Raw genomic sequence first — 12,964 nt, forward strand, 5'->3', positions numbered from 1 at the left:
TATGATATAAACATGTTTATTTCCCATCATAGAGGAATGATTGTAGAGTATCTGGGACGACAAAAAGACAGAGCAAAATAAAAATTTGAGGAAGAAAGAGGAGAAATAATGTGTTGCATCATATGAGAGGTATAAATTACACATCTTTCTTTCAGGCGCTGGGGGCGTACTGCATTGCAAGTCTGTCAAATTCATTCTCCTGTAGAAAACATTAGAAAAAGTATTTTATTAAACAATGGTTCACTTTTTCCATAGTTAAACCACAGCAAATTCATGATTCAAACAACAGCCCTCACATTCTGTCTTCAAATATGAGGTGTTATTGCTCTTTAATGATGTAATGTATAATGCGAGACTGAGTAACCTTACCTTAGCAAGATATTCCTTAAGGAAAGGATGCGATTTGTGTGCATCTTTCAGTTGAGACAAATATCGATTTGTAACCTAAAACAACCAGGCACAATTATCATCCATAATATGCTTTAGTAAAAGACCATGCTACACAACCAGTACATTAAATGGAAGTGTACAACAAAACCCCTTCAAATACATTGGTCTTAGAAGTACACAAAATATGTCTGCAGTATTCAAATACAACATTCAAACATTCACAATCTGTAGATGAATTCTCCAGTCTGTGCAAAGAACGTGCATTTTCATGGAACTTACCTCAGGAGGCTTGCCCAAATGCTGTGTCAACACAATGAGGTTGATGAGTGTCTCAGGGTGACTGCTGTCCTATAGAAGATCAAAGGATAAAATCATGACATTTCACTTGGATAAACATGGACGGCTTCAGATGCAAAATTCAAGGACTTTTCAAGCACATTTGTATTTGTTTTCAAGGACTCGAGATGTCATTCAAACTAATTCTTTATTTGTACATTTGAAATAAAAAGATTTTATTCATTAAATTTATTTATTTTTATAAAACACCACTTATTACAAGTACAAAATATCTAAATGTGCATCTTTGACTACACATCCTCATAGAAACAATTCTTGGTTAATTCATGACAAAATTGATGTGCAGTTGTAGTGTGCTCCCTTAAAACGCGAAGAGCACACTACACACTTCCAACAAATGTGAATAACTGGGTCCGTAAACAGTAGTCCAAATGGCTCATGTGCTATGTTCCATGTTTTGTAAAGTCACACAACAGATATAGAGGAACTGACCGAAATTGCTAATGGGTTGCTTTCAAAAAATGTTGACTTTCCAACTTACAGAATATTGAAATTTTCCATTCAGTTTAGTTTTTGCCCATAAACGCTGAGGGTAAACACTTTGACATTATTTTTATTCATAAAGGACAACTTGACTGTTGTTCTTTTATCATTTCATTTTGTATCACGAATGAAGCAAGGGTTAACACTAATGAGGGTTAAATGTGTTACAACACCAATTTGTGTTGTGTGAAAATATTACAGTTAAAATGTGAATTAATAACTTTTTAACATGCTGGGAAAATCACTATATGCATCTTTATACAGCCTCTGAACTTTGACCTTAAAAATTATTTTCCACAAATTTGTTTCTTTAAAAAAAAAATTAACTTTGTTTTTTGTTTTTTTTTACATTGATAACAATAATGGCATGAAATCAAGGGACAAACATTCTTTTTAGAATATTTAAATTATTAATAATCGTTTTGCTTTTTTGCACACTTGCTCGGCCTTACACTAATGCTTGTATTAAAAATGTGTTAAAAATAAATAACTGTAAATGTCATAAAAGTGTATCAGATGAAGGGGATTATTTGTTTTTTTTTTTTCAGGCAATTGACAAATTCAAATACACTTTCTAAAAAAATTTGCAAAACAGAGTCAAGCCATTTCATATTATTAAATGTTAGGTTATAGAATGATACCTTTTAAAATGTTTTTGAAAGCATTCTAATGACTACAACAAGTCAAGGGACATGTTTGTCAACATATTTTGATATTGACCCAAATGCTGTCAGAAACAACCAGGGCTGTGTTTCCCGAAAGCATCTCAATCATTTACTTTTCTGTAACAGGACTGTATACATGTTTTACGAAAATACAAAAATGTATTTAACTTATTAAATGATTTAAGCAATGTATTTAACTTTTTTATATAATTCCAGCACTTTTTATGAACCTCTTCAATGATCCTCTTCATGATTTTTTCAGGACTTAAATTTAAAAAAGCATAATTCAAGTACTTCAAGCACCTTGTATGAACCATGACAATCACTAATTTACAGCCCTTTTTGGTCAACCTAAGAATGAATGGGAAAAGAAGCAGAATTGGCCCTAATTAGACTAAATGCATCACTTTGCTGAAATCGTACTTTGTCAAGGGCATCCTGTAGAACTGACTCAGCCTCATCCCACTTATTCTGAGCCATGTGACTGGAAGCCTGACCGTTCAGCAGTAGCAGTGTGGGGGAGTACTTGTCTGACATTTCCTGGAAGATGTAGAATGCATCCTGCAATTTATCTCCTCCCTATTGATGGAAGGAAGACAAGAAGGACATTTAAATTCAAGAAATTAAGGACAGCCCTTTATTTAAGTAATAGTTCACCCCAAAATGATAAATCTCTCACCCTCACGCCATCCTAGATGTGTATGACTTTCTTCTTTTTTATTTTATTTTATTTTTTATAAAATAAAATAAAAAAAAGAAGAAAGTCATTTTTATTTATTTATTTATCACACATTATACATTTGCACATATACAGTGAAATTCTTCTTTTTCACATATCCCAGCTAGGCTGGGGTCAGAGTGCAGGGTCAGCCATGATACGGCGCCCCTGGAGCAGATAGGGTCAAGGGCCTTGCTCAAGGGCCCAACAGTGGCATCTTGGCGGTGCTGGGGCTTGAACCCCCGACCTTCTGATCAGTAACCCAGAGCCTTAACCGCTGAGCCACCACTGCCCCACATTTTCGCATATCCCAGCCAAGCTGGGGTCAGAGCGCAGGGTCAGCCATGGTACGGCGCCCCTGGAGCAGATGGGGTCAAGGGCCTTGCTCAAGGGCCCAACGGTGGCACCGTGGCGGTGTTGGGGCTTGAACCCCTGACCATCTAGTCATTAACCCAGAGCCTTAACCGCCAAGCCACCACTGCCCCTAATTAAATGCTGAACACAAAGATTTTTAGAAGAATATTTCAGCTCTGTTGGTCCATACAATGCAAGTCAATGGTGGCGAAAACTTTGACGCTCCAAAAAGCAAATAAAGGCAGCATAAAAGTAACCCATACAACTCCAGTGGTTTAATCCATACCTTCAGAAGTGATATGATAGGTGTGGGTGAGAAACACATCAATATTTATGTCCTTTTTCACTATATATCTCTGAGCTCTCTGCAGGCTAAACACCGAACACATTTGATGTCGCGCTATTTATATGTCATCCACAATGTGAGAGTTGCAGGTAGTAGTGTGTTTTATCACTCCAGCAGGGACCTCTTGTTCGGAAACTTTATCTTCCCACTTGCACTCATTTTGTTCTGACTGTCTGGTGGATCACACTCCTGTTTATCAAAACCACACCATCACTCTGTACTACATACACTATTGTATTGGGCTTCCTTGATTTTTGTAGCAAGTATTTTGTGTTTGTTGGTTTATTGTTTGGTTTTAGTGGTAGTAACTCAGTCAACTGCAGACACAGTGTCATGTGCTGTCAACATGGCAGCGCCCATGAGGGGGCGACACACTCCATGTAAAATTAAACAGCTTTTATTGAGTGACTGATATGACTAGAGTCTTCATCTCATGTGAATGAACAATTTCCATCATATTTCTAAAAAAATGCTATTCATGTCTTTGTGTGTAAAACTTCTTTAATTAGCATTTTTTTTTACCTTAGTGCACCTTTAAATATTGATGCGTTTCTCAACCACACCTATTATATCACTTCTGAAGGCATGGATTAAACCACTGGAGTTGTATGGATTACTTTTATGCTGCCTTTGTGCTTTTTAGATCACCATCGCATTTTATGTACAGAACTGAGATATTCTTCTAAAAATCTATGTTTGTGTTCTGCAGAAAAAAATAAAGTCATACTGTGATGACATGAGGATGAGTAAAAGATGAGAATTTTCATTTTATGATTAACTATCCCTTTAAAGTGACATTACACTCATACACCAAAAATTACAACTCACCACAAAAATTAAAATAGGCAATTCTAAATCCATACATAGATTAGCCATCAGCATTAAAAAAACTGTACATGAATATGTTTAGATGTATATGTAGCGGATGATGTTTTATAAACCAATTCTTTGTATTTGTTAATGCTTAAGATAGTTTAAAAGTCAATCCTGATGTATTTCACTAAATCGCAAATACTCACAATTGCAAGGTTAACCCAGGCCGTTGCAAGCTGAGTCAGGGTGGCGTCTTCATCTTGGTCTTGCATCTTCTTTAGCTCTTTTCTGAGGAGAAAATATCCAACAATGACATGAAATTCAAACTGACCCTATTTAATAAACATTCCTGTTCTTATTGTGTTCGATTCATCAGTGCAAACGTTACTCCAAAGAAAAACAATTTTGTTGCTGTGCGATTTTTTTTTTCAGTTTATTCGAATTTACGCTTCTGACGTGATTTTATTTATTTTTAAATCATGGAATCGAGGTTTTGCATAAAATATTAGCAGACACTGTAGTTAGACACACTGTCAATCCACCAATGGCTGAATATAAAAGAGAAAAACAAATGTTCACAGCACTTGGCTTGATGCCGCCCTCAATCTGATAAGATGAACATGTGTGGAAATACGCGTGCCTGCGCTCTCCAACTAGGTTAACAACACGGAGACCGATATAAAAGCCGGTAATATTTCCAGTATGATTGTAGGTAGACTTAGTCCATCATGCATGTTTACACTGGCTTAATCAAACAATGACTATGTTCTGTGTAAGTTATGAAGCACTAAGCTACATTTTCTGAGATGTCAACAGAAATGTACAGTACTGTGCAAAAGTCTTAGGCACATAAGATGTTTCACAAAAACATCTGTCTTAAAACGATTATTAATATATCTTCAGCTTTAGTGTGTCAAAAGGAAATATAAATGTTAGACTCCCAAACATTACTTTTGCAAATAGAAAAGATTAGAATAGAAGAACAGGGAGCCCTGCAACAGATGTCATGGCCCCCACAAAACCCCCCACTGAACTTTGTGTCAGTCTGAGATTACATAAAGAGACAGAAGCAATTGAGACAGCCTAAATAGATAGAAGAACTGTGGCGAATTCTCCAAGAAGCTTGGAACATCCTATCTGCCAACAACCAAGAAAAACTGTCCAGGTGTATCTAGGAGAATTGGGGCTGTTTTAAAGGTAAAGGTGTTCACACCAAATATTGACATGGCTTTTTTATGTTTACTGGACTTTGTATGACATTAAGTGATAAATGAAAACTATTTATGTCATTATTTTTGAAGACATCCTCATTATGCAACATTTTTCACAAGTGCCTAAAACTTTTGCACAGTACTGTGTTTATAATAAAGTGTTAGAACATACGTGACAGTTATGGGCACTTCATTTCAAATCATATAATGGATAGACTATAAATGGGAGAATCATCCACATCTCCTTTTACCATGATGTTTCAGATAGATCGCTAATTATTGCTTTGTGACGTGTTTCAAATGTACTGTATTGTTACAACCCCCTCAGGTGGTCAGGCTCATATAGGGGGAGGAGGAGGTGGAACTTATGTTGGTTGGGTATGAGACAGTCAAAGTAGTGGTGGAAGTTCTGATTTCCAACCAGAAAGTGTGTGTGAGTGTGTGAAAGGGTCCAACTAAAATTCAGGAGACTTTCAAAAACAAAATGGAAGACTCTTCAAGACAGGGCTTGAGAAGAGCTAAGAGTGCCAATCTCAAATTTTACTTAGCAAGAGATCAAACTGCTCTCCTCCAAGCACCAGCCCACTGAATTCACACCAGAAAATATAAGAAACAAAACCTCCCAAAATATCAAAGGCAGGAGCCTTCCATTCCTCTTTTTTCTTAAATACCAATTACCCAGTCCCCAAGAAAACAAAAACATATCTTTTTTCCACTGTCTAAATCTTTATTTTCATTCTTTTTTCTTTACACACGCTCACTTATTTTCACCATCACTTTATAATCATAAGTTTTCAGTCAAACTAATACAAAATATTTTCTCCAACACTCAAACTCTCCTTTTCCCTTTCATGGAAAGCCACAAACTGAGGGTTTATATAGGCCTCCTAGTAACCTCCAACACCTGCAAGCACTAATTAACCCAACCCACTCAATTCAGTCCAATAGTGGGTTTTACACATTCTATCAATACCAGAAGAGGGAGCGAGACAGATTTTTAAAAAATTACACACTGCCAACCCAGGCAGGGATGTAGCATGCATTTATAGCCAACATTTAGGAAGCGAAGCAATAATTTTTACAAACAGCAATATAATTTCATTTTGCTGCTCTGCTCAGCGTGTACCACTAGAGGGTGCCACGTGCTCACAGCACTACTGACGTCATTATTTTAAACTGAGCTTTTTGCATTTTCAACTACACTGAAATGTTTCTGATATCTGGGGCCAGATGCACCAGCTGTGCGTAAGTTAAAACTTAGCCTAGTTGTGGCGTGAATGGCCACTAAGTCACAATTTACACACTACTAAATATTTGAGCATAGCACCATTAAACTTAGGTAGGATGTAACCCTACATATAAACTAAATATTTACGGAAGCCTCCGACCATGAGTAAGGAATGGAATAAAAAAGCAGACTAATATTTTATGACATCAATGAGCTCATGTTTTGTGTGACAGGCATTAATCATTTTGACATACAGTATGATGTTGACATTTACACTAGTTTACATTTACAAGAGAGAAATAAACGTACTTCTAACTATCGTTCCAACGGTGCCGTTTTCAGGGTGCCTCGCCCGGTGTCAAGTTTCAGCACATTCAAAATATATTTATAGGATATTAAAATGAATAAATGTCTGTTTTTCCAGCCTGCTGTATTACTATTTATTTATCATTCCTCATTTATTTTAGATACAGTTCCTATATAGTTATTTACATAGGGCAAATACATTTATCAAATCTACATTTATTACGTATCGTATTTTAATGGGGATATAATTTATTACAGCTGACAGTTACGTGAGCAAACAATATTTGAACATCAACCGTAACTAGATAAAATTGAAATTCACGGCTTTTTAACACTTCTGTGTTGAAGGCTGCTTATTGGATAAATACAGGTAAATGTCATATTATGCGACTACGCATCACTTTACAGAGAGCTTATGACCTACTTGTTAAGTCTTGCCTTAAGAACAGGTGGTGCAACCAAATTAAGCACTGACTTAGTTACAAACTAACTAGTAGTTACTAAGCCCTTAGCGTGAACTTTACCTCTCAACTTAAGTGAGAACTTACGCACATCTGGTGCAACCCGACCCTGGACTCTATCTGCAGGTGTTTATGGTTATACATACAAATTGATTGATATACTAAAAATACTTTCTAGATAAACAAGACTATTTCTAGATATTGCTTTCTAGACAACTTTCTAGATGGACTTGATTTAAATAAAAATAATACCTAAATTGGCTTTGAGGTATTTTGTAGTTTTCTTATTTTATACTATGAATTCTGAACATCAGTGTTATTTTAAATACATTAGATTTTAATTTATTTTACTTTTACGCTGTTGACAACTTTGTGTGTTGCACTTTTTTGTGCATTTCTGTTACACACCTTAGTTTTCTATGATGAAACCAACTTGGATTTTTCTAACCAGGCTGCCTTGCATTCTAATAAGGAACATATTATTTGAAAAATACCTTTAAATGTAGGAAAATCAAATCGAGAATCGTAAATCGCCCTTAAGTTTGAAAAAGATCTAGATTTTATTTTTTTGCCATATCGCTCAGCCCTACTTCGTAATCTTGCATTAAAATGTAATAACTTGCTCCACATCTGAAATGATGTTCCTTTTAGTCTGACATCACGTCACTCTTGTTCAAACCCTCCCCTCCAACCACCTGTCCTATAGAGGCCATTTCTCATGATCCAATCAATACCTGCTAGATAAAATCAAGACCTACATTTTGTTCTCATTAAATATGCTGCTAACTAAAAGTGGGAATATTTTCTTATGGCAAAAAGTCACAAGTTTAATCAAATAACAGGTACTAATATTTTTTAATTATTAATTATGCAAACAGCATTCACACACTCACACAAAAGATAATAAAAACCCAATACCTTGCCATATCAACTCTATCCAACTTTAGAAGTATCTGGACAGTCATGGCCATGCTACAAGAGAAATACAAAATGATGGTGAGCAACTTATAGACTTGATCATATATAATTTTATATATCAGGTTAAATAAACTTTGAATCTTAAAGTGATAGTTCACCCAAAAAATGAAAATTCTCTCATCATTTACTCAACCTCATGCCATCCCAGATGTGTAGGACTTCATTCTTCAGTAGTACACAAATGAAGAGTTTTAGAAGAATATCTCAGTTCTGTAGGTCCATTCAATGCAAGTGAATGGTGACCAAAACTCTGGAGGTCCAAATATCACATAAAGGCATCATTAAGCCACCCATACTCCCGTGACTTAATCCATGTCTTCGACCTCCTTTTTCACTATAAATCTTGACAGCAATCTCCTTGGCAATAGTGATTTCAAGCTCGATTACACTTCCTATAGCATCATCTATTGTTCTGCGCATGCGTCAAGCACTAGGAAATGTAATCGATGTGTCTAGAGACTGCACAGTGAAAAGGGCATATTTTGGTCTGTTCTAGGGAAGCCGCGATTATACGGTTTTACTATCAACCGTGATTAAAAATGTCAGGGTTAATTTAACCGTAAGAATTTAGAATACACGGTTAAAACCGTTAAATGCTTTATTTACATCTGGCAAAATATTATATATAATGCATAAATAATATATAATATAAAAGAGTTTTTCATAAGATTTTGTAAGCCTAAATGTGAAAACTCGTGTCTTTTTGGGTACTGGAGCTCTTGCTGTGGTTACTGACAGTGTCTGCGTGGTGCTTCGACAGGTGTCACGGACTGAATGTGAACTTTCAATTAATGTGAAACTGGGGCTTAAACACACGAAATCCAAAACATAACAGAGGAATTCGATCTACCAGACTCATATCCACCTAAATCATCTGTGAGCACTTAAATGACTAACAGAAGACGCCGGATGTGAAACATGCAGAAAGATACACATCCTATACAAATGGGACAGGATGCTCCACTAGTCACAACAACAAACTAGTAAGTTTCATATTTTAGCTGTGGTGATTTTAAAATGATGAATTAAAAGATGCAACTTTTTAAATGTTTATTCGTGCTTACAGCGCATGGTGCATTTGCATGCAGTTACTATCAATGAGTTAGGGTTGCAACGGTATGAGATTTTCACGGTACGATAACAGTCTCAGAAAATATCACAGTATACAGTATTACACAATTATAATTATTATTATTATCAGTTACAATGACCCTTAAAGGAATGAAAACAGAAGGTTTTTTTGGTTGAACAAATGCTTTATTATAATAACTGAAACTTGAAACCATTATTTTTATTTTTATGGAACTGTGTAATAAAAAGCCTCCCTTTTGAAAATAAATAAAATAAATAAGAAAGCTGTACATCTCCCATTTGAACAAATGAAATTAGGAAGAAAAAAGGAGCAGGACCGTTACAAAAAAAATTAATCGCTCTTTAGAAATAAATAAATCAAACTGTACTTCCTTTTGAACAACATAAATGGGAGAGTAAAAAAAGTAGAAAAAAAGTAGTGCAACCAGACTGCTCCTGTCTGTACCTTTAACTCACACACACACTCACTTATGTCTTTTTCAGCGGGGGATGGAGATTGGTGATATCAGCCTCGCTTCTTTCTGACATTTTCTCCGCTGCATGTGTGTGTGGCACAAGTTGACGAGTCTGACAGGCAGTCGAGGAGGAAAGGAGATGTGCACGCACAGGTGAGATTCTCCATCCGGTTGCATTTTTTTTTTGAATACCATAAATAAGCTAATGTACATGGTATGAAAACCGTCAATTTGCATACCATGATATACCGTGAAACCGGTATACCGCTACAACCCTACAACGAGTTACTTTGAAAAGTTGCATCTTAAATCATCATAATTATTATTTAAAGCATTGCTTGTGTACAAATTCACCGCATTAACAATAAATGTTCGGACTTTAAATCGCCTGCTGTAAGCAATTTTCTTGTTATTATGCATAGTCCAAAGTTTTATTTGTGAGATGTTGTGGACAGTATTTTTAAAGAGTCTGTTGCCGATTCTTTATGTTGGGGTGTCTGAAAGACAAAGGATTGCTTTAGTAAACTTTTGCAGAAGAAAAAAAAAAGCTGTTGGATGAACTACACATTACGCACCCACAATAATCTTACATTTATGCACTTTTGGAGCACTCTGGTTACACTGAAGCATATCACTGAGCTCGGGATGCACATAAGCAGTGTCCGGGCCTAGATTGGAGCCTTTCTATATATCACCTATTTATTTTTTGTGTATTTATCAGTTTTCTTATAGAAAGGCTGCCCTCGGCATCCATATATCCCCCATAAATAGGTGCACTAACACGTTTAATTGTAATATGATATGCATTTTTGCCTCAGTGCTGTTGCATAATAAGAAAATTTGCTAATAATCGTAAAACCGGTTAACCACGATATTTTCTCTAAAAAACTCACGCCGGGGGCCTGGGTAGCTCAGCGAGTTAAGATGCTGACTGCCACCCCTGAGTAACTCCAGCCAGGTCTCCTAAGCAACCAAATTGGCCCGGTTGCTAGGGTGGGTAGAGTCACATGTGGTAACCTCCTCGTGGACGCTATAATGTGGTTCTCGCTCTCGGTGGGGTGTGTGGTGAGTTGTGCATGGATGCTGCGGAGAATAGAGTGAAGCCTCCACACACGCTACATCTCCACGGTAACGCGCTCAACAAGCTACGTGATAAGGTGCGCGGATTGATGTTCTCAGACACGGAGGCAACTGAGATTCGTCCTCCGCCACCCAGATTGAGGCGAGTCACTACGCCACCACAAGGACTTACAGTGCATTGGGAATTCCAAATTGGGAAAAAAAAAATAAATAAAAAAAACTCACCACGGCATCCCTCACCAAAAAACAATTGGATTGCTTTAAAAGATGCCGATTAAACCACTGGAGTCATTTGGATTACTTTTATGATGCCTTTATGTGACATTTGGACCTTCTGAGTTCTGGCCACCATTTACTTGCATTGTATGGACCTACAGAGCTGAGATATTCTTCTAAAAATCTTCATTTGTGTTCTGCTGAAGAAAGTCAAACACATCTGGGACATTTTTGGGTGAACAAACCCTTTAAGAGGATCATAACTGAATTCACCACCCACCACTCCAGACTGTCTCCCTGGTGTAGGGTGCGTAACGCAGCATCTGTGTTCATCTCGTGCAGATAGATGGAGGCTGCCATCAGCAGGAAGGTGGTGTTGGAAACATCAACACTCTTAGCCATCTTTTTGTCCAATTCTGCCACTATTGCATCCCTAAGAAAAGTATGTATTGTGCCATCAGGTATATTTAGCTGATGGATCAACTGTATGTACTACATGCAAAGCTAGCATTTAACATCCTATATCATTTCAAAGTATTTGTGGCAAATGATTGCACAAACCTCTTGCCTTCATTCGACAGGTACTCTGCAAACATCCTAACAGCCTGCAGTTCCTCAGAGGAGCTGGGCTTAATGTCATCCAGTACCACACCATACTTCCTCTATGGAAAGAACATATATCTTGTCAATTGATCAGTGTTTATTTAGTTTGTTTTGAATCTCAACAACGTAACACATTATTATGAATTTACCTGAGCGATGAATGCCCGGTACAGAAAAATGTTCTTCTCGGTTTCTTTTTCTGGCCCCGATGTCTATAAAATACACAAAAGCGTTACACAAGACGGTTCATCATTTGTTAAACACACCGTTTTAAAGTACTGAACTACCGAACTGGACAAGCTAATGAATTAGTCTACTAGAAAACAGACGAACAGCGAATCTAGAAACGCTCCAGTAGCAAAGATTCCGGTGTCACGTAGACAGTTTATTTGCACTCACTTTTACTTTCTGGGCCTCGTTAATGCAGTGTTGATAACTGCCGATGTAAAAGGCATTTTTCACATCGAACAGCTCGTCCACTTCCCCCTGCTGCACCGCCATGTTTGTGAAACGTCAACTTTGCTGACGTCACAACGGCCACGTCGAAGAGCTCGAACAGGTTTGTGTGTGTGAGCTGTCGCCTATTGTGGCACCTCAAAGAATAGCAGCTGTAGCGATTTTATCAATCGAGCATTTACAGTATAATAAGGTGAAGTTAACTCAGGCCATAAATGCACAGTTCACCCAAACATAAAAGTCCTGTCATCATGAGGGCTCAAATGGCCCATTCCCATTCACCGACAGCCTCCATATACCTATATTTCTGGTGGATTGTGAGGACCCACTTTAACGTCGAGCTGTGGGTGAGGCACTTTCGACTAACCAGGGATCCGTTTGAAGAAGTGTGTGCCATGGTCGGGCCAGTCGTTGAGCCAGTCACGTCAAGCTCTCCCACAGCTATCCGACGAGCGCAACGCCATCGCGCTTTACAAATGGTTATGACACGTCATCGTTCATGCGAATATGCCGTTTCCATCACTTTAATGCGCATTTAACTAATGCGAAACTCTAGAAAGTCCAAGACTGTATGACTTTCTTTCTTCAGTGAAACACACACACACACACACACACACACACGCACAAGATATGAAGCAAAATGTTAGCCTCAGTCACCATACACTTTCATTGTATGGAAAAAGAATGCAATGAAAGTGAATGGTGACTAAGGCTAACATTATGCTTCATGTCTTCTTTTGTGTTCCTCAGTA

The 12,964-nt window shown here is 37.3% G+C and overlaps 1 protein-coding gene across 1 annotated transcript; it reads right to left on the bottom strand.

Moving 5' to 3' along the window:
- cope (COPI coat complex subunit epsilon) lies at nucleotides 1-12,306 on the bottom strand. The gene is made up of 10 exons (XM_051696886.1): nucleotides 12,156-12,306; nucleotides 11,906-11,968; nucleotides 11,715-11,815; nucleotides 11,434-11,586; nucleotides 8,251-8,304; nucleotides 4,333-4,414; nucleotides 2,319-2,474; nucleotides 670-738; nucleotides 370-444; nucleotides 1-199 (listed from the first exon to the last, which is right to left on the bottom strand). The coding sequence occupies exons 1-10, from the start codon at nucleotides 12,255-12,257 to the stop codon at nucleotides 152-154; spliced, it is 903 nt and encodes a 300-aa protein (XP_051552846.1). The 5' UTR covers nucleotides 12,258-12,306; the 3' UTR covers nucleotides 1-151.
- Between the last annotated feature and the right edge of the window lie 658 nt (nucleotides 12,307-12,964).

This window comes from Myxocyprinus asiaticus, chromosome 5 (genome assembly GCF_019703515.2).
Source record: "Myxocyprinus asiaticus isolate MX2 ecotype Aquarium Trade chromosome 5, UBuf_Myxa_2, whole genome shotgun sequence".
Lineage (NCBI taxonomy): Eukaryota > Metazoa > Chordata > Actinopteri > Cypriniformes > Catostomidae > Myxocyprinus > Myxocyprinus asiaticus.

Excerpts from the sequence above, each read along its gene's own strand:
- cope (XM_051696886.1), bottom strand. The coding sequence starts at position 12,257 with ATGGCGGTGCAGCAGGGGGAAGTGGACGAGCTGTTCGATGTGAAAAAT. Across the intron at positions 4,415-8,250 it reads GATAGAGTTGATATGGCAAG|AAAAGAGCTAAAGAAGATGC; the intron begins GTATTGGGTTTT and ends TTTTCTCCTCAG. Across the intron at positions 200-369 it reads TTAAGGAATATCTTGCTAAG|GAGAATGAATTTGACAGACT; the intron begins GTAAGGTTACTC and ends TGTTTTCTACAG.